The sequence below is a fragment of the Lutra lutra genome, chromosome 13, assembly GCF_902655055.1.
Source record: "Lutra lutra chromosome 13, mLutLut1.2, whole genome shotgun sequence".
In the NCBI taxonomy this organism is placed as follows: domain Eukaryota; kingdom Metazoa; phylum Chordata; class Mammalia; order Carnivora; family Mustelidae; genus Lutra; species Lutra lutra.
The window spans coordinates 84,776,151-84,797,023 of record NC_062290.1 but is presented as its reverse complement, the minus strand read 5'-3'; the positions used below and the strand labels follow the sequence as shown (position 1 = coordinate 84,797,023).

Here is a 20,873-nt window from a genome sequence, read left to right as displayed (position 1 = left end):
GAGTCCCATGCTTTTCCAATTGAGCCAGCCAGGCGCCCCTGGTTTTTGCTTTTGAAGTCTTATATCCTTAGCTATCTAAATCTATGGTTTTGATTTTGAACCATTAGAGGAGTGCATGGAGAAAGCCTTAGAAGGAGGTTAGATGAAAATGGAAGAATTGTAGATAGAAGAGAATGAAATTATCTCAATATTAATTCAAAATTCTTTTCTACATAGATGGTCATGTTTGCAAATAGGAAAAAATTGATTGCTTCCTTTTCAGCCCATATGCCTTTTGTTTTTCTTGCCTTACTGCCCTGGCTTAACTGTTCAGTGTAATGGCTAAGTGGTGAGGGTGGATATCCTTGCTTTATTTCTAATCCTAGAAGGAAGGTATTGAGTCTTTCACCATTAAGTATAATGTTAACTGTAAGTTTTTCATAGAGGTCCTTTATTAGCTTGAGGAAGATCCCCTCTATCCCTAGTTTTCTGAATTTTTATCATGAATATGTTTTGAATTTTATGAACTGCTTTTTCTGTGATTGATATAATTTTGATTTTTCTTTTTTAGCCTTTTAAGATGGCATAGACTCTATTGATTGATTTTCAATATTAAGCCAGCCTTGTATCCCTGGAATAAATTCCACTTGTTCATGGTGTATCTTGTTGAATTCTGTTTACTAATTTTTTGGTAAGCATTTTTGTGGCTTAAAGGGTATTGATCTATTGTGTGTGTGTGTGTGTGTGTATGATTTATATTTTTGGCACTGTCTTTGTCTGGTTTTGGTATTAGAGTAATACTGGCCTTGTATAATGAGTTGGAGTGTTTCATCCTCTTCTGTTTTCTGGAAGATATTGTATAGAATTTGGTATTCTTTTTTTTTTTTAATTGAAATATTTTTGTTTTATGTACAGGAAGTTAGCATTAGGGTAGGTATCTTGGGTATCTTCAGTAGGTCTCTTGGATGACCCATTCAAGGAAGTTCATTTAATCCAACTAAATGAAGCCTATATCCCTTGAGTACTGGTAGAAACACTGGCGGTATGTATTGAGGGTGTGTATCTGGATCAGACCATGTGGGTTTGAGCAGACGCAACAAGAACCCTGGCCATATTTCCTCAGATGGCTCTAGTAGAACTGCTGGTGACCCATTTTTCCCATTCCCATCAGATGCAACAAGGCAAAAGGTATAATTGTTATTAATTCTTTCAATGTTTCATAGTATTCTCCAGTGAAACCATCTGCATCTAATGAGATGATCATTTGACTTATTTAGTTCACATAGTTACCATTTTTGATGCTCCTTATTTCTTAGTAGAGGTCCATATTTCCATATTTCCGTTATTTCTTTCTGCTTGAAGGACTTCTAACATTTCTTGTAGTGCAGGTCTGCTGGTGATGAATTCTTTCAGCATTCATAATGTCTGAAAAAAATCTTTATTTTGTCTTCACTTTTGAAATATTCTCTGGGAATAGAATTCAAGGTTGTCAGTTTCTTTCAGTACTTAAGAGATGCTGCTCTGCTGTTCACTCATTTGCCTAGTTTCTGACAAGAAATCTGTCATTCTAATCTTTGTTCCCGTGAATATAACATGTGTTTTTGTTCTGCTTTTAAGATTTTCTCTTTAATACTGATTTTGAGCAATTTGATTATGATGTGCTTTAGATTTCTTCGTGTTTCTTGTGCTTGAAGTTTGTTGAGATTTCTGGATTTGTGCATTTATTGTTTTCATCAAATTTAGAAAGTTTTTTGATCATTATTTAGTTTTTCTGCCTCCTCCTGTCTTTGGGGATTCCAATTACTGATATATTTAGGCAGTGTGAAGTTGTTCCATAGGTCAGTGATGCTTTGGGTTTCTTTGAATTTTTTCCCTTTGTATGTTTCATGTCTTCAAGTTCATTAATCTTTTCTTCAGTGTTTATTCTGTAGTTAATCTCACTTGGTAGATTTTTTCATTGTCGTTTTATCTCTAGAAATTCAGTTGGTTCTTTTTTGAATCTTGTCTCTTAATTTTGTAAACACTTGGAATATAGTTAGAACTACTATTTGAATGTCCTGTCTTCTAATTCTAACACCTGTGTAAGTTTTAGGTTGCTTTTCTTGTTATGGGTTGTATTTTCCTAATTCTTTGCGTGCCTGGTAATCTTTTTATTGACTGCCAGACACTGTATATTTAATATTGTTGGGTGTGGGGTATTTTTGTGTTCTTATGAATATTCTTGGACTTCTGGCAGTGATCTGAGGCAATCGAAAGCTCTTCTCATTTATTTTCCATCTCTCAAGAAATTGCTGTGCTTTGCTGCCTGACATCTTGAAAACCATTGTTTCATATATTTCATAAGTTGAGTATGAAAGAGTTTGATCCTCTGGGTTTTGATTTTAAGATTTGTTAGGTGGGACTAAAGCAGTACTCAGCCTAGGATTAATTATTCCCTATTGCTAAGGTAATACCCTGTTCTATTCAGTGCACTGTAAATAATATAAAGAACTTTAAAAAACAAAACAATTTCAAGTGAGGTGTTGATCTGCTGCCTCATCACCCCTGAATACTTCAGTGGGCTTTTCTGACAAATATAAAACCACAATCAAACATCAAAATCAGGAAATTAATGTTGATGCATTACTGTATTTAAGCCTTAGATCCCATTCAAATTTCAGTAGTCCCTAGTAACATTTTTATAATAGCAAAAAGATCCAGTTCAGAATCATACATTGTGTGCAGTTGTCATGTCTCTTTGGTTTCCTTCAGTCTGGAAGAGCTCTGTAGTCTTTCCTTGATTTCTATGACCTGACACTTTTAAAGATTACAGGCCAGATATTTTTTTAGATGATCTCTCAATTTGAATTTGTCTGATTGTCCGATGTTTCTTAAGATTAGATTGTGGTGAAGCATCTTTGACAGAAATGTCCTGGAAATGATGCTGTTTTCCCATTGCATTCTAACAATTTGTCTCATTACTTATGTTGATCACTTTAATAAGTTGATTAAGGTAGTTCTTTGCTAAACTTCTACACTAAAAAGTTACTCTTTTCCCTCTTGCAATTAGTAAGTATTTTGTGGGAAGGTACTTTGAAACCATGTAAACGGTCCATTTCTCATTCAGTTTTCAATTCACTTATTTGTATCAATGTGGACTCATGGTTTCCTGTTTTATTTGATGAGTTAATAATCTGTTAATGTCCTTATTGAGCTTGATGCTTAAGTTTCTCCAGATCTGGCCAGTGGGAGTCTTTTCAAGCTGGTCTTTTGACAGATCCCGTCCTTCTTTGAGCCCTTCTTTCCTTTCTGACACAATAAGATGTTCCAGCTCATTTTGTACTTTCTCTGCCCCAGCCCTGGAATCAGCTCTTTCCCCAAGGAGCTCTAGTTCCTGTTAGAGAAGAGTTGTATTAGGAACCCAACGTCTGGGTACTAGATATGCTCATTACTATTGGGGGTTTTGCTGCTACTAGGCCCTGTCAGTAGACAGAGCCAGGAAATATGTGTATGTTTAAAAGTCAGGTTGCATTTATGTTTTATTTCCTTATCTATATATTTATTGAAAACCTTGAGCTCACACTAATACCTCCAATTCAAACCCAACTCTATAGAATTCATTCTAGTTTCTTGTTTACTTCATCTGTGAGAAAGCAGGCCCTCTGTACTGGTCTTGGGCCCCTTCATCCCTACCCTATATGGATGGTCTCCTCTTTCATCTTGTTTTCCTAGGATCATCATACCTACTCCTGTAGTTTGATGGACCCCTGCCCTCTCTACTGCTTTGTGGGTACCATGCTCAGACTCTGACTCTCCATCATGCTGAGCAAGCCTGCCCCAAACCCACCTGTCCAAACTCTTCATACCAACCCAGGCTTCCACACTGTACTCTAGGGTGCCCTTGTGCTTGGACATGCTCCTCACCCTCTTGGCCTCTGACAGCCTTGTACCTCTGGGGGGCACTTTCTTCTCCCCACTCATGTTTCAGGCCTGGCCATCCGTGTGTTTGGACACATTTCTCATTCCACTCAAGTTCTGGCTCCCCATGCCCAGCTGCTCCCCCTTGAATGAATGCCTTCCTTATCCAGTTGGATCTGGCATTGTATTGCCAGGCCACCCCTTTGTATGGATGTCCTCCTACCCTGCTCATGCTCTGACATCCCTTGGCAAGGACCTTGAGGAATACTTCCCTCGGCCTGCTCAGGCTCTGACAGTGCACACTGGGCCATTGCCCACGTGAACATCTACCTTGCTTTGTCTAGGTAATAACTTTGGGACTAAATTGTTCAGAAAGGACGGAGGAAAAGTTAGGGAAGGGGAGGCTTTTAAATATTTTTTAAGCACAAAAATGTTAATGAGATAGACACGATCTTTGCAAATGTTATTAATATGGTTGAAGAGTCTATATTTTACACTGTAGCTCAGCACAGTGGAGAATTTCTCTAAACAGTATGGAGTATTGGGGCGTTCGGGTAGCTCAGTTGGTTAGGTGCCCGACTCTTGATTTCACTCAGGTTGTGATCTCGGGGTCTTGCCATCTTCGAGCCCCGTGTCAGGCTGTGCTCAGTGGGTGAGTCTGAGACTCCCTCACCCTCTCCCACTGCCCCTCCACCTGTTCTCACAGGCACACATTCTCTTTCTCTCTCTCTGTCTCAAATAAATACATCTTTAAAAAAAAATGTATGGAGTATTTCACATTGCTGAGGGGTGTGCAGGCACTGTTTTTCTTCTTGGAACTCAGCTAAATTTCTTCCATTAGCTTGCTTTACACAGGGTGGTATGAGAATCTTTCCTATATGAAAAGGTGAAACTTTGCAACTCCTCGCACAGCAGGATCTGTGTATCTTTATTAATCTGATCCTGAGAGCATTATTAGAAATGAAAAGTTAAGTGTAAAACCTTGAAATGACTTGCTTGTATAATTACACAACTAAGTTAATCATCTTCTAACAAGTCTTAACAATGACTGCATTCTTCTATGGAGGTGTTAACTTGTTATGGGTTAGAAAGCACCCTTTGATACAGCATTTTCAGCCTGGAAAAAACGGCTTTAATTTCAGAGTTCACTGGAACAAATGGAGATTTGTTGGAAATATTAACACTACCCTTTTGCTTGTTTGTCTGGCTTAAAGGAATCAATGTTTAGTAGGTGATGTTTGCTAGCATGCACTGAAGTGTATACAGTTTCGAGTGACTTTGTTGTCAACTTAAGACAGTTTAACTGGTATGAAGTTTGAAATAGACTTCTGCTCGCTCTCTGCTCCCTTAGTATGTACATTTGTAACTAAAGAAACAGTGTGGTGAAGTCAGATCATTAGTCTATAGAGAATAGATTGCTATTTTGCTTGATAGATATTATCTGGTTTGAAGATTTGATGGCTGTAAAATGAGTAAGGGGTCCTAACATGGTGTGTGTTTAAATCTGTAGCTCTAAATAACACTTAAAGGGACGAGGGCCTAGCATTGTAGCATGATTACCATATGCAGGGAAGATTCATTTTATGAGGAGTTAGTGTTATATTTTTCTCCTAATCTCGTAATAAGTTGTAATTGAGGAAAAGTAGATCCTAATTGAAAGCTGATGATCCAGCAGAGTGATCAATAGCATGATACTCTAAAACAACAACAACAACAAAACCCATTAAGCTTTCCTGCTGCCTGAATATTGTCAAAGCCTTTGTCTGTTTCATGACTTCAAGCTGAGTGTACTTAATCATTTTGAGAACATGGCCCTGAGCACTGAGCATGGCCCTTCCAGTGAATCACTGAGAATTGTGTTCAGAAGAGTGGTATTGAATAGAAATGCTCTCTTGGCTTACTTTCAGGCTTCATTCTCCCAGAAGCAAGAACTGAACAGACCTCCCTTCTTTCAAACACATTTTAGCTGTTTGTGTGTCATTTTTCTGTATTTAAGAGCCAAGGCTGTTGTCAGCAGGTGTGACTTATTGATACCTTTGACTCCAAAGGAAGATATCTTTAAAGAGTAACAGTCATGTGTAAGCGGTGTGTATCCAGTAAATTACCTCTTGTCAGGGAGAAGCAGTTACTAGGAGCTGGAAACCACATGTCAGGTGTTGGAGGAAGACTCATTCATCAGACACTATGCCAGGTGTCAGACCAGGGCTATGAGAAGACCGTCGGTGCCCTCAAGAAGCTGCCAGTCTAGAGGGGAAGGTGGATATTTAATCAAAGGGACGTGGGTGGTTCTCCACTGGAATAAGTTGGGAGGGGGGAGCTTTAAACAAAAAACTGGTGCCTGGAGATTCTGATTTAGTTGTTCTGGGGGTGTGGCCTGGGCATTAGGATTTTTAAAAGCCCCTTGGGTAATTGTAATGCCGTCAGGGTTGAATGTGGTAAGAAAGGCAAGAGTGCGGGAAGCACAGGGTGCGCTAGGAATGTAGAGGAGGGGTACTTAACCCTGTCTGTGCTATGGCTATGGGGGATTGAGAAAGGCTTTCCAGAAAGGAGGGCGTGCCTGAGCCGAGGCTTGATGAATGAGATTGTCAAGTGCAAAAGACTGGAAAGACTGTTCCTTGCAGAAACGCATCTGAATAATGTCAGTAATGTCAAATGGTAAAGTGGTTAGAGCTGTTGGCTGATTCTTGTTGATTCTGCTACTCCTTTGCTTTGACTTTGGCTAGTTTATCCTGAGTTTCAGTGTTGTTCTCTTTTTTTTTTTTTTAAGATTTTATTTATTTATTTGACAGACAGAGATCACAAGTAGGCAGAGAGGCAGGCAGAGAGAGAGGAAGGGAAGCAGGCTCCCTGCTGAGCAGAGAGCCCGATGCGGGGCTCGATCCCAGGACCCTGGGATCATGACCTGAGCCGAAGGCAGCGGCTTTAACCCACTGAGCCACCCAGGCGCCCCTCTTTTTTTTTTTTTAAAGATTTTATTTATTTATTTGACAGACAGAGATCACAAGTAGGCAGAGAGGCAGGCAGAGAAAGAGGAGGAAGCAGGCTCCCCGCTAAGCAGAGAGCCCGATGCGGGGCTCGATCCCTGGACCCTGAGATCATGACCTGAGCCGAAGGCAGAGGCTTAACCCACTGAGCCACCCAGGCGCCCCCCATGTTCTCTCTTTTTTTTTTTTTATAGCCATTTAAAAAAAAGATTTTATTTGTCAGAGGACAAGCAGGGGGAGTGGCAGGCAGAGGGAGAAGCAGGCCCCCCGCTGAGCAAGGAACCTGATGTAGGACTCCATCCCAGGACCCTGGGATCATGACCTGAGCTGAAGGCAGACACTTAACCGACTGAGCCATTCAGGTGTCCCAGTGTCCTCCTCTTTAGATGGGGTAAACACCCACAGGGTAGTTGAAGATGAACTGAAATAATGCATGTAAAGTGCTTAGCATTGTGCCTGGCACACGGAAGCAGTCCATAGTGGAAGTAGAACAGTAACGGTGTTCCTAGTGAACCAGAGCATGGTTTGCTGAGTGGGCTACAGCTAGTTCTGTACAGCTGGATGTTAGGGTACAGGACTGCAGGAGGTAAGGGTAGGTGGCAAAAAAAAAGTTGCTTGGCAGGTAGGCAGGGTTCCAGATCATTAAGGTATAGAGACGTAAGGCAATTAATAGTGGGATATGGTGGCAGTACCAGGACATTTCCATGGTAATATGTTAAGCTATATCATGAAGTGTCTGGGAAAACTTGGGTCCATATTGGAAAATTGGCTCTGAATATGGTATTCTCAGCATCATTACGTGTACTGAATTAGCAGTGAGTGTTAATAGGACAGAAATAGGTTTTTCGGTTCCTTTAGCCAAGTAGTTAAAAATATTGAGCATCTTGAGAGGAGTAAAGGAGGAAATAACCAGTCTCAAGGTAGTCTCAGGGACTTTCTGGAAATTGTTAGTCTTCATTGTTTATAGGCTTAATGAAAATATTAAGAGTCTCTTGGCCATTTGCATTTAGAAGAGGCACTTATAAATTTACTTTTTTGATTCGCAAAGAAATAGAAAATGCTTCCATCTGCATTGGGTTCACTGGCCCTTAAAATAACTTATGTGTATTTGTTGGTATGTTGCATAACTTGTCATAACGTTAGTCACCACCTCTTCCATAAGGCAACATGTAAGTGATCATGGATAAGCATGACTATAACTTATAATTATAGTCCAATTTGTTCTTAGTGTTTTAGTCAGCTTTTTTGCCCTTTTTTTTTTTAAGTAACTGTCATAATCTTTAGCTCCATGTAATAGAACTCTGGCAGGTATTTGAACTAAGTGAAAAACTTACGTAGTTTTTTAAATTATTATTTTATTTATTTATTTAAAAAAGATTTTATTTATTTATTTGACAGGGAGATAGAGCACAAGTAGGCAGAGTACTGCAGGCAGAGGGAGAAGGAGAAGCAGGCTCTCTGCTGAATGGGGAGCCTGATGCAGGGCTCGATCCCAGGACCCTTGGGATCATGACCTGAGCCCAAGGCAGCTACCCAATCAATTGAGCCATCCAGGCGACCCAGGTAGTTTTATTCTTACTCATTAGAAGAATGAGGCAGTAACTAAGGATAGCGATAGAAGAGGAGTAAGCTTCAGTCCTACAAATGCTGTTTTTCTTTGAAATCTGTTTTATTGCAAAGCTCTGTTGATGGATTATTAAGTATACCAAGTATACCTTAAGTTTATTTTGTTTTGTGTACTAAATTATTTGGAGGAAGAATTGCATTTAACTTGATCAGTGGTTCATTTTTTTTTTTTTTAAATTTTATTCGTTTATTTGGCAGAGAGAGAGAGATCACAGGTAGGCAGAGAGGCAGGCAGAAAGAGAGAGAAGGAGGCTCCCTGCTGAGCAGAGGGCCCAATGCAGGGCTCCATCCCAGGACCCTGAGATCATGACCTAAGCCAAAGGCAGAGGCTTTAACCCACTGAGCCACCCAGGCGCCCCTCAGTGGTTCATTCTTGAAGTGTGATCACTAGTGCAGCTGCATCAGTATTACCTGTTAGTAGACAAGTATTTGGCTACAAGTTAAAAATGCTAATTCTTGGGCTTTCCCTGCCTCCTTCCCCCCAGACTTTGAAGTAGGGCTGAAATCTCTCTTTTCACATGCTGAAATTTGAGAATCATGGGAGTCTATAATCACTCCTATCATTTATTGAAATCTTTCAGACCCTAGGAAAGGCTGGTCTGTACTTCCTTTATTCCTTCTTTTCTGCTCAGTATTTGATTCTGGTTGTGTCCCAGGCACTGTTTAGATACCTGGGAAGCACTAGTGGGTATGATTGACAAAATCCTTCTCCTGCAAGTTTACATTCATAGGAGGGAGACTGACAATGACCAAGATTGTGATGGGTATGCTGTGGAAAATTAAAATGAGATGGCAGAGAGTGTATTGGGGAAGGTCTTTCTGAGTTGAAATAGAAGCTGAAATTGAATGACAGGAAGGGCTACCTTTATGAAGATGGATGCAAAGGCCTGTTATATAGGAAAGAATTTGGTGTGTTTGAGGAGCTAAAGGAAGGAATGTAAGCCTCGAGTGCAGTGAGCAAGGGGAAAAAGGTATGAAATGAAGTTAGAGAGGGAGGGAGAGGCCAGATCATGTAGATCTTGTAAGGACTTTCCCCCCGCATCCTCAGTTTTTTGTTTTTGTTTTTGTTTTTTTAAATTGTAAAATACATGTGAAATTTACCATCTTAACCATTTTTGGCGGTATACAGTTCAGGGGTACTAAAGCTGTGCCTGCTGTGGTACAGCCATGCCCATCATCCATTTCTAGAACCAAGACTTTGACTTTGGGTGGTGGGGGACACGTCAGGGAGGTTTTAGGTAAAGGATTGACCTAAACTGACCTTTCCAATAAAAGGATTACTGACCAGAGTTGAAATCTGATCAAAGGAGGGCAAGAGAGGAAGCAGCAAGGTCAGGAGAGTGTTGCAGTCGTCAAGGTGAGGTTGTGATCTGGCAAGGACCGTAGGGTTGGGGGTGCTGAGGAGCGTTCAGATTCTGCATGTATTTTGATGATCAAATCAACAGAATCTGCTGATTGTGACATGTAAATGATTGTGGCATATATATAAAGGAGGGGTCAAAGATGATACCAAGTTGTTGTTGTTGTTTTTTAAAATCTAAATAATTGGTGGAATTCAAGCAACGCAGGTTTGAGGAAGAAAAGTGCCATTTGCTAAATTAGAAATGCTTCTTGAATACCCAAGCAGGGATTTGAGTAGGCAGTTGGATAAGGGAATCTGGAGTCGGGGAAGAAGTCAGGTTGGAGACATGATTTTGGGGCTTGTCAGCATTTGCATGGTAATTAAAGCCATGAGGCTGAATGAGATCATCTAAGTAATGAGTGGGGAGAGGGAGAGGTCCAGGACTAAATTTGAGGGTAGGAGAGGTTACATGAGAACGATTTAACAAAGGAGCAGCCAGTAAGGTAGGAAGAGAACCAACAGAGAACGACGCCCTGCAAGACAGAAGAAAGTGTTTCAGGGAGGGAAAAGTCTGTCAATTGTGTCAAATGCTGCTGAGACATTGAGTAAAACGAGCCCTGAGAATTGGCCATTTTATTTATTTATTTATTTTTATTGTGTTATGTTAGTCACCATTCAGTACATCATTAGTGTTTGATGTAGTGTTTCATGATTCACTATTCGTGTATAACACCCAGTGCTCCATGCAATTCGTGCCCTCCTTAATACCCATCACCAGGCTCTCCTCCCTTCTAAAACCTTCAGTTTGTTTCCTGGAGTCCATAGTTTCTCATGGTTTGTCTCCCACTCCCAATTTCTCTCCCTTCATTTTTCCTTTCCTTCTCCTAATGTCCTCCGTGCTATTCCTTATGTTCCACGAATAAGTGAAACCATATGATAATTGACTTTCTCTGTTTGACTTATTTCACTTGGCTTAGTCTCCTCCAGTCCTATCCATGTTGATGCAAAAGTTGGGTATTCATCCTTTCTGATGGCTGAGTAATATTCCATTAGGTATACGGACCACATCCGTATCTCGGCTCCTTCCACAGTGTGGCTATTGTGGACATTGCTGCTATGAACATTGGGGTGCGTATGGCCCTTCTTTTCACTACATCTGTATCTTTGGGGTGAATACCCAGTAGTGTAATTGCTGTGTCATAGGGTAGCTCTATTTTTAATTTTTTGAGGAACCTCCACACTGTTTTCTAGAGTGGCTGCACCAGCTTGCATTCCCACCAACCGTGTAAGAGGGTTCCCCTTTCTCCACAGCTTCTCCAACATGTGTTGTTTCTTGCCCTGTCGATTTTTGCCCTTCTGACTGGTGTGAGATGGTATCTCATTGTGGTTTTGATTTAAATTTCCCTGATGGCTAGTGATGATGAACACTTTATGTGTCTGTTAGGAGAGTTGGCCATTTTAGCACATTTTAGCAATGTGGTCATTGGTGTAATATGACAAGGTTGTTTTAGTGCTGTGGTGGGTTCAGAAGCCTGGTTGAAGTGTGTTAGAGAAAGTGAGTATAGACCATGTTAGGCCAGTCTTCACTTAGAGATATAGCAGGTCTGTACAAAATGCCTTAACCTAATGGCACAGGTTAATTTATCAGAGCTCCAGTGTTAAAAAACAAAAAACAGAAAAACACTTGTTATGTAACATCTTTGTATGCAAGTGTTTGTTATTTCGATTTTCCAAATGAGATTTTTTTAATTTTTTTTTTTTAATTTATTTGGCAGACAGAGATCACAACTAAGCAGAGAGGCAGGCAGAGAGAGAAGAAGGGAAGCAGACTCTCCGCTCAGCAGAGCCCGACGTGGGGCTCGATCCCAGGACCCTGGGATCAACAACCCGAGCCGAAAGCAGAGGCTTTAACCCACTGAGCCACCCAGGCGCCCCTCCAAATGAAATTTTGAGATGAAATCAGCCAGTTGAAAAATGAGTTTAAGAAAGCTATGTTGATTTAAAAAGTTTTTAAAAAAAAATTTTTTTTTTTAAAGATTTTATTTATTTATTTGAGAGAGAGACAGTGAGAGAGAGCATGAGCGAGGAGAAGGTCAGAGAGAGAAGCACACTCCCAGTGGAGCTGGGAGCCCGATGCGGGACTTGATCCCGGGACTCCAGGATCATGACCTGAGCTGAAGGCAGTCGTCCAACCAACTGAGCCACCCAGGCGCCCTTTTTTTTTTTTTTTTAAATTTTTAAAAATTTATTTATTTGACAGAGATCACAAGTAGGCGGAGAGGTAGGCAGAGAGAGAGGAGGAAGCAGGCTCCCCGCCGAGCAGAGAGCCCGATGTGGGGCTCGATCCCAGGACCCTGGGATCATGACCTGAGCCGAAGGCAGAGGCCCAACCCACTGAGCCACCCAGGTGCCCCTGATTTAAAAAGTTTTTAAAAATTTTTAAAAAAGATTTTGTCAGAGAGAAGCAGGGGGAGTGGCAGGCAGAGGGAGAAGCAGACTCCCTGCTAAGCAAGGAGTCTGACATGACCTGAGCCAAAGGAAGATGCTTAGCCAACTGAGCCACCCAGGTGTCCCAAAGTTTTCTTTTAAAAACTGATTTATTTTGGAGTGAGGAAGTTCAAGTTTAGGGGGAGGGGGCAGAGGGAGAGAAAGAGAGAGAGAGAGAGAGAGAGAAAGAGTGAGTCCTAAGCAGACTGTGTGCTCAGCTCAGAGCCCAACGTGGAGCTCGATCCCATGACCCTGAAATCATGACCTGAGCTGAAACCAAGAGTTGGACACTCAACCAACTGTGCCACCCAGGCACCCGAAGAAGGCTGTGTTTAGATTTTAGAAGGAGTCTTCCTGATGCTCTTTAAAAAGCCTTAGAACATTCCTGTCTTCGATCAAACACTCTACTTTGAGATCATTTGAACGAGAGGGATGTTTCTGTAAGACATTTTCCACAATGTTTGGTGGCCAAAGGAGGCTAACTTGATAGACCTTTTTGTATCCTCCTGCAGGGAAAACACACAAAAATTTTAAGGCTCTTTTAAAACTTCAATTTACTTTGTTTTATTTATCCTATTAAGTAAAACATTCTACTTTATTGTCTGATTTTCTTTTTAAAAGATTTTATTTAATTATTGACAGAGAGGGACACAGCGAGAGAGGGAACACAAGCAGGTGGTGTGGGAGAGGGAGAAGCAGGTTTCCCACTGAGCAGGGAGCCGGATGTGGGGCTTGGTCCCAGGACCCTGGGATCATGACCCGAGCCGAAGGCAGACGCTTAACGACTGAGCCACCCAGGCGCCCCTATTGTCTGATTTTTAAAATTGTATTTTTAAAATTGTATGTAAATACCTTGACCTTTAGAGCAGCCAACTCTTTTCACTTAAAGCAAAAGCTTAAGTTTCTCTTCAGGAAGGGAATGATGATCCTGCACAAGAGAAATGGATTCCTGATTGACAAAACACACATTTTTCTACTCTTAAGGAAGTAGAAGGAATATTAACCTATTTGTTGAATCTCAGATGCCATTATTTGTAAAGTATACCATTATGTGTATTACTAAGGAGGAAAAAAAAATGCTGCCATTTAGCATTGTCAGATGCAATAGATTGTAAGAGATGTGGGAATGTGGGGGAAAAAGTTCATCTTAGAATCAATGAAGCACAGAATTTGAGCCCCAGGAGGGTGAATTCTGGTTGTGGCTGTGTTTGTTTCTAACTAGCTGTGGCACTGCCGCCAAGTCACATAGAATCTCTTTGCCTCAGGTTCCTCACCTGTATGGTGAGAATAATAACCGATCTACCTGTCCTCATAGGATTATGAGGATGAAATGAGATGAATGATTTATTTTGAGAAGCGGAATCTGCTGAGCAAACTCAGGGTATTTATTTGATTGAAAGTAACTGTTAGATCTGTTCGGGTGACTCAGAGTTTCTGAGCCTTGTTGTCAGGTTTAAAATAGAATTCCGTTACAGACATTTGAAAGTATAACATTTTCTTCTAAACCATTTTCAGTCAATCTGGAAATACCTTTTTATTGTAGTTTCAGAATCAAAGAGAAAACTCAAAGCTAATATAACCCGATGTTCTCATCATTCAGAATTAACAACTGTTAATGTTCTGTTAGTGCTGTGATCTTTTTCAGGCTTATTATGAAATATTTATGGCATAAAGAGGTAAAAGGATATAATAATGAAGTGTCATATACTTGCCATTGCCAGTACCGGTGAAGCCCCCTGTGTGGAAATGGTATCTTGTATTTAGATTAGCATCCTGTCTTCATAATAGCCTAGTGGTTAGGATATTGTTTCTCTGTTTCAGTCTTTAAAACTTGTAAATAAGCAAGCTGACTGCATCTGGACGATGCGGGAGAAGCTACTTTGTGCTAATGTTGCTTTGGTTTGAGTTTCCTCAGAATTCTGCTTATGGCTTTGGAGGTACAGCTGTGTAAATTCAAAACATGACTCCTGTGAAATCATAATCACGGCTATAGCCTATTATTTGTCAGCCATTATACCTGGACAGTTTTTGTATGTTTTAAGTTTCACAGTAATTCTTCTGGTTAGGTGTTTTCATTTTTTTTTTTCTTAAGTGTTTTTATTTATTTGAGAGAAGAGAGAGGGAGCACAACTGGTGGCACCCCCCTGTGTGGGGGGGTGTTGTACAGGCAGAGGGAGAGGGAGAAGCAGACTCCCCACTGAGCAAGGAGCCCAACAAGGAGCTTGATCCCAGGACCCTGAGATATGACCTGAGCGAAAGACAGATGCTTAACTGACGGGGCCACCTAGGCACCCCAGGTGTTTTCATTATAGATTAGGTAGGCATGGCTCAGAGAAGTTGAGTAACTTGGCCAAAGCTCCACAGCTATTAACTTGTGGAGCCAAGGATTTTAAGTAAAGTCTGCCTTATACCACAGCCCGCATGTTCCATACCACGCTGCCTCTATCCTTATCAGTAATCACAGTCTGTTTCTTTTGTAGGCAGAACCCAGAGACCACGTTTGAAGTCTACGTTGAAGTGGCCTATCCGAGGACGGGTGGCACTCTTTCAGGTATTTGCATGTTTGGTTGTGATCTGTGTTTATCGTATGAGATAGCTGTGCAGGACATCACCTCTTGGCCTTTTGGCTAAGATCAGGTGGAGAGAGCTGTGCACGTGGGATGTGTGAATATTCTAAACGGTGATTTATGTTTAAGTATATTTAATTGTCTTCCCCTTTTATTTCACATCATCCTAAGGAATGGAGAATAAGTGCAGTGAACAATTTAAGTCACTACATTATCAGGCTTGAAGTATGGTTCTATTAACTGTGATCATTGGGTTTTGGTTTGTATCTTTCACAGATGCCTGGAAGTCAGCGCTTAGTATGAAATATTGTCACCTTGCTAATGAGGAAGGCTTAGAATTAGGTTACAAAATAATATAAAGGGAAAACTCTGCCACTAAACTGGAAGGAGATGTTTGAAATGGATTTAGTGTAGTAAATTTTATGTCTGCTGGTAAAAGTTGGAAATTAGTTCAAGGAAAAGCCTCCTCTGGCTTTAGCTTTTTTTTTTTTTTTAAAGATTTTATTTATTTATTTGACAGACAGAGATCACAAGTAGGCAGAGAGGCAGGCAGAGAGAGAGAGGCGGGGGGGGGGGGCGGGGAAGCAGGCTCCCCGCTGAGCAGAGAGCCCGATGTGGGGCTCGATCCCAGGACCCTGGGATCATGACCTGAGCTGAAGGCAGCGGCTTTAACCCACTGAGCCACCCAGGTGCCCCCTGGCTTTAGCTTTTGGACTGATTTGGATGTGTATTGCTGGACAACAGGGTCTCAGTTAAGGTTAGAGTATCTTGCAAAGACTGAGTATATTCTCAACTAAAATCCTTCTTGGTTAATGAGAAAAAAATAACCCTATAACGTAGTATTCTTTTTCTTAGTAACTAGGAGTGATGCATTTGTCAGGAGCAGCTCTTGGTCTGCACACGCAAACAGTTGTGTGTATTACTTGGTGTTTAGGGAAAGTGAATTTACTTGGAATAGAAACTTGGAGTAATCAGGATTCCAGTGATAGTTATGCTCTCAGCTGGCTGTGCAACATTTTCTATTTCATTATGTTAGACTGTAAAACTCATAAAATAGCTACTTATATTGAGTATCTATTCTGTTGTCCTATGTGTTGGACATTTTATCCTTACAATACAACCCTTTAAAGATAGTTGGGTGACATCTCCATTATACCTATGAGAAAATAGAATCTCTGGTCAAATTATTTACCAGAATCACATGGCCACTATGTGGAATAACTAAGATTTTTGGTTGAAGTCTTCTTTACTCTGCTAAGTTGCCACCTCGAGGGCCGTGACCGTGTTGGGCACATCTCTCCATGTCATCCACAGGGCTTTGCATGATGCCACTAATATTTGTTAAATGAATGAATTTCTCTCTCTCTTTTTTTTTTCAGATTTTATCTATTTATTTGACAGAGATCACAAGTAGGCAGAGAGGCAGGCAGAGAGGTGGGGAAGCAGGCTCCCTGCTGAGCAGAGAGCCCGATGCGGGGCTTGATCCCAGGACCCTGGGGTCATGACCTGAGCCGAAGGCAGAGGCTTTAACCCACTGAGCCACCCAGACGCCCCTGAATGAATTTCTCTTAATAGCGAAAGTGAGATAACTGTGTGTGCCACTTTCTGGGTTATCTAATGAAGGTTACAAATTTATGGTCATTCTAGAAGTGGAACGTTAGCACCTATGTTACGTTATCCCTCTTACTCTGTAAACCATTGCCTTGGGAAGCCTCTGTTCTTAGGTGCATACCGGCAGCAGCCCCTCTGAGGGCCTACTTTACAGAGTAACCATTTGATGATGGCTATGATTTGACAGATAAATTCAGGGACAGAATTTTTCTTTTTTTATGGTTGCTACCTCTTTCAGTGTTCTAGGATTTTTTTTCCCTCCGAAAGTTAAAAGGAAAAAGAACAAAATTAGAAAAGTGCAAATAAGATGGGGCGCCTGGGTGGCTCAGTGGGTTGGGTGTCTGCCTTCGGTACTGATTATGATCCCAGAGTCCTGGGATCAAGCTCTGCGTCAGGCTCCCTGCTCAGCAGGGAGTCTGCTGCTCTTTCTCCCACTCCCCTCCCTGCTCATGCGCTCTCTCTCAAATACATAAATATAATCTTTAAAAAAATTAAAAATAAGATGGAAGAATGAACAAAATGCAAAGTCTTAGTATCTTACCCCAGTCATCTAATTCATCTGCCCTATAGACAACTTCTTTCTTGTATAACCCTTTAATATATTATAAAAACTTTTTATTTTGAAAATATTTTAAAAGATGAAAGTTATAAGAATGGTCAAGTGCATATGCCCTTTCCTTAGGTTTATCAGTTGTTACCCTTTTTTGCCATACTTGCTTTATTATTCTATATGTATATACATATTATTTTTTGAGTCATTTGAGAATAAATTGCAGACATAGTGATGCTTTAACCCTACATATTTCAGAATATATCTCCTAAGAATTTTTTCTTTTTTAAAAAATACATATTTTTAAAAATTTATTTGACACACAGAGAGAGATCATAAGTAGGCAGAGAGATAAGCAGAGAGAGAGAGAGAGAGAAGGGTGAAGTAGGCTCCCTGGTGAGCAGAGAGCCTGATGTGGGGCTTGATCCCAGGGCCTTGAGATCATGACTTGAGCCAAAGACAGAGGCTTAACCCACTGAGCCACCCAAGTGCCCCCCCGCCCCCCGCTAAGAATTTTCATACGTAACTCTAGTAGAGTTATTGAAAGGAGAGAATTTAATGTTGATATAATGTCAGTTGTTCCTGTTTAAATTCAATCAGTTTTGCCAATAGTATTCTTTACAGCATTTTCCTTTCTGATCCAGAATCTGATTAGTCAGGATCACACAGTCCATTCAGCTTCATATGTATTTAGTTTCTTTCATTAAGTAATAGTTTTGCAGCCATTCTTTACCTTTTATCACAGACATGTTTTGAAGACTTTAGGTCTGTTGTTTTGCAGAAGGTCTCTAGATTTGGATCTGATCATATCCTCATGATTAGATTTGTGTTATGAAATGTTGGCAGGTGTCTCTCTGTTACTGTGTATCATACAAACAGGCACATGATGTCTGTCCCTTATTTGTGCAAAAAAAAAAAAAATACATGGAACTTACATTTATAGTTTAGCAAATAATGATCATGTGCCCATGTTACTGCTCTCTAGGCTAAGAAATACAATGTTGCCTGGGTGTAAGGAAATACTGTTACTGCAGGAAGGCTCCCTCCCCTGGCCCTGTGCTTTAGTGGGCCCTGCTTTGGCCCTCTTCCGTGGTGCAGAGTCTGTGGGGCCTGTGGGACATGCCTGCTTAGAGTCTGAACCTTTCCGTGGTAGACCATATTTTAAAAACCTAGGATCTCAGAATTTCCTGCCTGAAGGGCCCTGAGCTTGTTTCCAGAGCCTGTGTGAGTCCCTTTCCTGGGGTCCATACTTCTGAGGGTGGGCATGGCTGCTGGTCTATACAAGGGATGGCCTAAGTGTGGTTGTGTGTGGAGAGTAGGGTATGGAATGGAGCTTGGACTTGTGAGTGGAGGTGACTGCATGCTTGTGTGTGAGATCCTTGGCTGTGCGGGATGGAGAAGAGGACGATGGGAGATGGACCAGTGGCCAGTTCTCCCTGGACCACCATGTTTCTGCATTGAACTCTGGGGAATCCCAGAATTCTCTGTATGAATCTGGCTTTCCAGGCAGTTATAAAGGTATGTTTTTCATGATAGGAGGATAGAAGATATTTATGTTTTGTAAGCTTGTTTCATATCTGTTATGTATTAACACATATGGTATGAGGGCCTCTATGTATACTCTTTCTGAGGCCCTGTAAGTGTTGGAGTTGGGTTTGGTTGGCACCCCAGAGTTCCCCCCTTTCCTTTCTCCAGAGGGAACTACTATCCTGACTTTTATGATAATCATTTGTTTTTCTTTATAGTTTTATGACCTAAGCTTACCTCCTTGAAAAATATAATATAGTGCTTGCTTCTGAATTTTACAGAAACAATTATTTTTTGTGTATTTTTGCTTTTTTTTTTGCTCAAGATTATGTTTATAAGGGTTCTTCGTGTTGTGTGTAGCTGTAGTCATTCATTTTCATTACTGTGTAATACACTAGGATTATATCACAATTTATCCATTCTGTTGCAAACACTTGAAGTTGTTTGCAGTTTGGGGCCATTACAAGCAATGCCGCCGTAATCATTCTTCATACGTGAATCCTGGCGCACTTAAATGTATTTTCCTTAGGATAGATACCATACTTGATTACTGGATCATGATAACCTGTTTTTCAAAATTGTGCTCGCCTATACTCCCTCCAGCAGTGTTTGATAGTCCTTACTGCTATACAGTGTCATCAGTCGTTGGTACAGTTAGATGTGTTGATTTTGTCAACCTCGTGGTTATATGGCCGTATCTCCTTGTTTTTATTTGCATTTTCCTGATAACTAATGAGACCAAGCACCTTCTGCTTATTGGCTTCTTGAATGCCTTGTTTTTTAAAGTGATTTTCAAGTCTCTTGGCTCATTTTTCTTATTGAGTTTTCTACCTTTTTTTCCCTCATTGATTTGTAAGCTTATATTATGGATACTAATTATCTTATTGTATGTATTACAAATGTCTTCTTCCACTCTATGGTTTGTCTTTCACTCTCTTTATGTTAACTTTGATTATAACTTCTCGATTATGATATAGTACAATGGACCAGCATTTTCTTACCCCACAGTTATGAAGATAATTTCCTCTAAGAAATGTATAGTTTTGCCTTTCACATTTAGGTCTTTAATCTAGTAAGGATTCTAGTTTTCATTTAGATGATTAGCAAATTTAAAAATTTGGGAAACTAATTGGGGGCACCTGACTGGCTCAGTCTGTAGAGCATGCAACTCTTGATCTCAGGGTTGTGAGTTCAAGCCTCCCCTGGGTATGGAACCTACTTGAAAAAAACCAAAACCAAAACCAAGGAAACAGTTAGGAAACTAAATCTGAATTACTGGGGTCTGCTACTCCTTTACTTAAAATGTTTTCATAAAATGATCAGGTATTCCTAGGAGCACCTGACTGGGTCAGTTGGTAGAGTATGTGACTCTTGATCTCTGAGTTCTAAGTTCAAGCCCCATGCTGGGTGTATTGGTTACTTAAAAAATGAAGTCTTAGAAAAAAATAAAATAATCAGGTACTTCTAAATCATACAAAAAAAAAAGTCACCTCACAAAAAGATGACAGATGTGAAACAGGCCAGTGAGAAGTATTACTAGACTGTAGGGGTGCCTGGGTGGCTCTGTTGGTTAAGCGTCTGCCTTCAGCTCTGGTCATGATCCCAGAGTCCTGGGATCGAGCCCCCGCATCTGCTCGCTGCTCAGTGGGGAGCCTGCTTCCCCCTCTCCCTCTGTTCCTCCCCCTGCTTGTGTTCTCTTGTTCTCTCTCAAATAAATAAATAAAATCTTAAAAAAAAAATGACTAGATGTTAGAAATATTTTTCCTTCAATTGCTTTTAATGTCTCCCTTACTGAAGACATGTATTGTAAGTGCTCTGTGTACTTACTGTACTTGAGAACATTCCATGACCTCCATGGAAGGGACATGTGATTTGTCAGCTCCACTTAGTGCATCAGGACCTTGGACACATTTGAATGGGACACCTTAGAAACATCGTGCCAGTAAGATTTGGGTACGCAAACAACTTGTGGTGCCTCTGGTTTTCTTTGGGAATTTCTGAGATTTCTGAGTTACTATTACCAGGGAATAAGCTGTCACTTAGTGTTTGATTTTAGGTATCTTTTGTCTACTTCTACAACCTTCTTGTTTTTAATAAAACATATTATATTTGCCTTTTTTGGCTTTTATTGAATGCATTATTTTTGTCTTTTTAAATGATTGCAAGGAATCTGTCTTAAGATTAGTCTTTGTTTCTTGGATCTGCATCTCTGATCCCTGCCAAAGTATCTGAGCAAACTTAGGTATAAACCTTACGTTATACAGTACTAGTGTCTGGGCATAATCTTCTCTTTGAAGTTGGTT

General features: G+C 40.6%; 1 protein-coding gene and 1 pseudogene across 16 annotated transcripts in view; one reads left to right on the top strand and one right to left on the bottom strand.

Annotated features, from left to right (window-relative positions):
- Positions 1 to 20,873, top strand: part of DENND1A (DENN domain containing 1A) — a 504,146-nt gene that overhangs the window by 27,253 nt on the left and 456,020 nt on the right. For 15 of the 16 annotated variants that reach the window (XM_047699506.1, XM_047699505.1, XM_047699501.1 and 12 more), the window contains exon 2: positions 14,796 to 14,866. In XM_047699506.1, coding sequence (XP_047555462.1) covers positions 14,796 to 14,866 — 71 coding nt within the window. Of the gene's footprint in view, positions 1 to 12,360; positions 12,396 to 14,795; positions 14,867 to 20,873 lie in introns of those variants that run through there. The other variant, XM_047699496.1, reaches the window with a different exon arrangement.
- Positions 968 to 1,132, bottom strand: LOC125083291 (40S ribosomal protein S29-like; annotated as a pseudogene).